Genomic DNA, 4164 nt, shown 5'->3' with positions numbered 1-4164 from the left:
GCGTACAACCAAAATTTTTTGACTCTTGAACCTTTTCCGTAACAGTTCTAAAAGAAATCAGACTCCTGCAGGGCCAAATGAACGCAAACGGACTCACGGCTAGGAGTCCTGAATCCAAGTTCTAATTCTGCGGCTAACCAAGACCCTCCTGGGGAGCTTGGTGGGGGTCTAACACTCTCCCAGGAACCCAGCGGGGGGGACCCAGCCTCCACCTCTCCGGTGACACAGAACACTGCTAAGCACCTAGGAGCTCCGCACAACCTTTTGGAAGGCAGCCTGAGGATCGCTAGTCGCTAGGCCAAGGTGAAGTTTTGCCCTGGGCACGGCCCAAACCCGTAGACTGCTTGCACTCCCGACCTTCGCACTGGATCCAGGGCCAAAGCCACCGCTCCTCGCGCGCAAGTCCATCCTCAGTGCCGGGCAGTCACAGTTACCGGCGCGCTCCCAGACTCCCACGCCCGCCAGCCACCCGCCTTTGCCCGTGCACACCCAGGCTTCCGTACCAGACAACTCGCCGCTCCCCTATCCGGGGGTACAGACCCCGCGCCCGATCCCCGCCCCTCTATCCCCGGCCTTAATCCCCGCCCCTGCGAAGACAGGCTGTCAAAGCTCTCGGCCTAGCCCAGCTACCTCGTCCCTCCGACCCCGCCCCGCCCGCGGCCCCGCCCCGGGCCCCGCCCCCCGAGCCTGCCGGGAGGATGTGAGCTCATTCCCTCCTCCATGTTCCGGCCTCCTCCAGGAAGCGTCCTCCCGAGGTCTCGGCCGGCTCCCACTCAGCGGTCCGCAGGTGGCGGAGTCCGCAGCGCACCAGGTCCCATCTGACACGGCACTCAGCGAGGCGCCGGCCTCGTAGGTGCGTAATGAAGGCAGGTGGCGTGGGTACCCACCACCCGAGCCTGAGCCACCGGGCTGGGGCAGCGCCTCCCGTGTAGGCACCGCACCGTTCCCGGCCCGAGCACGCTGTGCCCTCAGCTCGCTTCCGGCCACGTGACTGTGCGCACGTGTTCCGGCCTCCGAGAGCCTCGGTCTGGAGCCACCTCCGCACGGCGGGAGGGCGGATGAGCATCTAGAGGCAGTGCAACCTTCGCCATGAACCCCAGGGGCCTGTTCCAGGACTTCAACCCCAGTAAGTTCCTCATCTATGCCTGCTTGTTGCTGTTCTCCGTGCTGCTGCCCCTGCGCCTGGACGGCATCATCCAGTGGAGCTACTGGGCGGTCTTCGCCCCGATCTGGCTGTGGAAGCTCCTGGTCATCGTGGGCGCCTCGGTGGGTGCAGGCGTGTGGGCTCGAAACCCTCGCTACCGTACCGAAGGGGAAGCGTGCGTGGAGTTCAAAGCCATGCTGATCGCCGTGGGCATCCACCTGCTGCTGCTCATGTTTGAGATACTGGTCTGCGACAGGGTGGAGAGGGGCACCCACTTCTGGCTGCTGGTCTTCATGCCCCTCTTCTTCGTTTCCCCCGTGTCCGTGGCCGCCTGTGTCTGGGGCTTCCGACATGACAGGTCCTTGGAACTGGAGATCCTATGCTCTGTGAACATCCTGCAGTTCATCTTCATCGCCCTGAGGCTGGACAGGATTATCCACTGGCCGTGGCTGGTGGTGTTCGTGCCCCTGTGGATCCTCATGGCGTTCCTCTGCCTGGTGGTTCTCTATTACATCGTGTGGTCCCTCCTGTTCCTGCGGTCCCTGGATGTGGTTGCCGAGCAGCGAAGAACGCACGTGACCATGGCCATCAGCTGGATCACGATCGTCGTACCCTTGCTGACCTTTGAGGTCCTGCTAGTTCACAGACTGGATGACCACAACACGTTCTCCTACGTTTCCATATTCGTCCCCCTGTGGCTCTCGTTACTGACTCTGATGGCCACGACGTTTAGGCGGAAAGGGGGCAATCACTGGTGGTTTGGTATCCGCAGGGATTTCTGTCAGTTTCTCCTTGAAGTTTTCCCATTTTTAAGAGAATATGGGAACATCTCTTACGATCTCCATCACGAAGACAATGAAGATACCGAAGACGCATCGGGGCCAGACGCTCCGAAAATTGCCCCAATGTTCGGAAAGAAGGCCCGGGTGGTTATAACACAGAGCCCTGGGAAATACGTTCCTCCGCCTCCCAAGTTAAACATCGACATGCCGGACTAAACTCACAGGCTGGGCCTTTTAAGTGAAACAGAAACCATACGCCCATGAGTTCCACTTTGCTTTTCTGTGTCCATCCAGCCGTGGAATTGGAACGGAGCCCTCCTTGCTTTTACACCCTCTGTGAGATGGAAACCTCTTGCAGCGGTCAGTGTGTAGGGAGGGAGGAGGCCGTGTTCTTCAGTGTGTCCATGCTGTGCAAGAGGTGTCTTACAAACTAGCCAAAGGGGGTCCATTGAATCGTTTCTAGGCCTTCAAAAGACCTGAAAACTATGTAGCTGTTTGTTTTTAAGTGCTACTTATGCCTACAGAAAGTATTGTTTAAAAAGTATTTTTATACACCGCTAGTCCAAAATTGTATTTTAGACTGTGCCTGTTGTGACGTGATGGCGAGTGTACCAAATCCTCTCCTACACTGTTCCATAGCCCTCGTGGTTGGTTTTTCTAGTGCTCCCACTGTTCAGTTCTCTTTGGGCTTTGCTGAAACAGGTCTTTAGTATCCTAGTTGATGAATTTTTTAATGCAGTGACTCTGCATATGTTAGTATTTATATGGATGTGTTAGCAGTGTTACCTGTGTTGAATTGTAGTTCTTGGCAGTACTGATGTATTGTGTTAAAAGTATTTTTTTTTTTAAGTTTCTGTGTGAAGAGACATATTTATTGTAACTCTCCTTAAAGATTGCATAAGATGCTGATAAGGCCTTGTCGGGGGTGGATCCTGTCAGCGCAGTAAAGTGAAGGTCTGGTGTGTCACAACAGTCACATGGTAGATAGCAAGAGTGCTAAGGTTTTCAGAGTTGTTCATAGTGGCCCCAGGGAGAAGGGACAGCACTCGGAGACTAGGTGGCATACTCCAGTGCTGCCGGGCCATAGGCTCACACTGTAGTGTGCTGTCAGGCCGTAGACTCACACTGTAGCATGCTGTCAGGCCATAGGTTCACACTGTAGCATGCTGTCAGGCCGTAAGTTCACACTGTAGCGTGCTGCCAGGCCATAGGCTCACACTGTAGCGTACTGCCAGGCCGTAGGCTCACGGCTCCCTCCCCACAGGCGCCATCATCTCCTGAGGAACGAGCAAGGGATGCGTGAGGTGGTGGAGTCAGGGCAGGCGACGAGCAGTTTGGTCATTTCTAAGGTCTGTCATGATGTAAAACATTACTGTTGGAATGCTGAGAGTGGCCAGCAGGGTGAGGTCTGGCTCCATCAGTAACAGTGTTTCCTCAGGCGCTGGATCATCCCAGGAAGTCAAAACCAGAGGACCAAAGCCAGACATCTAAGAATAAGGTTCTGACAGGGAAGAAATAAATACGTGGAAATGGCAGCTAAAGTGCAATGTCGTGGTCATGTCACTGAGGAGGTGACTGGGGAGTGGGAGGGTGTCTTTTTAGCAGCTTATTAAGAATTACCTACATGAGGCTCCATGTGCGTAACTGCCCCCGTTGCTCTGGCCGTGAAAAAGGTAAACCTGGTGCTGGGGAGACGGTGCAGTCAGTAAAGGGTGTGCTGTGTACACATGGCCTGTGCTCAGATCTCAGCACCCATGGAGAACTGCAGTATGTGTAGCCCCAGCACCAGGAGCAGTAGAGACAGGTGGGTCCCTGCGGCTTTTTGGCTAGCCATTCTAGGACGTTGAGTTCTGGGTTCTGAGACCCTGTCTCAGATCCAAGGCAGACATCCCCACAATGGCTCAGTGACTACTAACCCGGTGAACTGTTTGATCTCTGGGACCCACATGATGGAGAACCAGCTCTCTAAAGTTGCCCTCTGGCTATCAGACACAAAACAGATTTTTAAATAAAGTGGAGGGGCAGGGAAGATGGCTCAGTGGTTAGGAGCACTGGCTGTTCTTCAGAGGCCCCACAGATTCCCAGCACTCACGTGGTGGCTCACAGTTGTAACTCCAAGAGGATCTGATGCCCTCTTCTGGCCTGTGCAGGCAACAGGCACACGAGTGATACACAGACATACATGTAAAAAACACCTATACACATAAAATTAATTTATTATAAAAGGTGGAACTCGAT

At 54.8% G+C, this 4164-nt stretch overlaps 1 protein-coding gene across 1 annotated transcript; it reads left to right on the top strand.

Moving 5' to 3' along the window:
* Window positions 1-511: 511 nt before the first annotated feature.
* Window positions 512-3461, top strand: TMEM185B (transmembrane protein 185B). Its single transcript, XM_084779846.1, has one exon. The coding sequence runs from the start codon at window positions 1090-1092 to the stop codon at window positions 2140-2142; it is 1053 nt and encodes a 350-aa protein (XP_084635972.1). The 5' UTR covers window positions 512-1089; the 3' UTR covers window positions 2143-3461.
* The last annotated feature ends 703 nt before the right edge of the window (window positions 3462-4164 follow it).

Source organism: Acomys minous (genome assembly GCF_964271855.1).
Source record: "Acomys minous genome assembly, chromosome: 1".
Lineage (NCBI taxonomy): Eukaryota > Metazoa > Chordata > Mammalia > Rodentia > Muridae > Acomys > Acomys minous.
The sequence above is the reverse complement of the archived record's forward strand: the minus strand, read 5'-3'. Positions and strand labels throughout refer to the sequence as shown.

Coding starts and splice junctions, on each gene's coding strand:
- TMEM185B (XM_084779846.1), top strand. CDS start 1,090: ATGAACCCCAGGGGCCTGTTCCAGGACTTCAACCCCAGTAAGTTCCTC.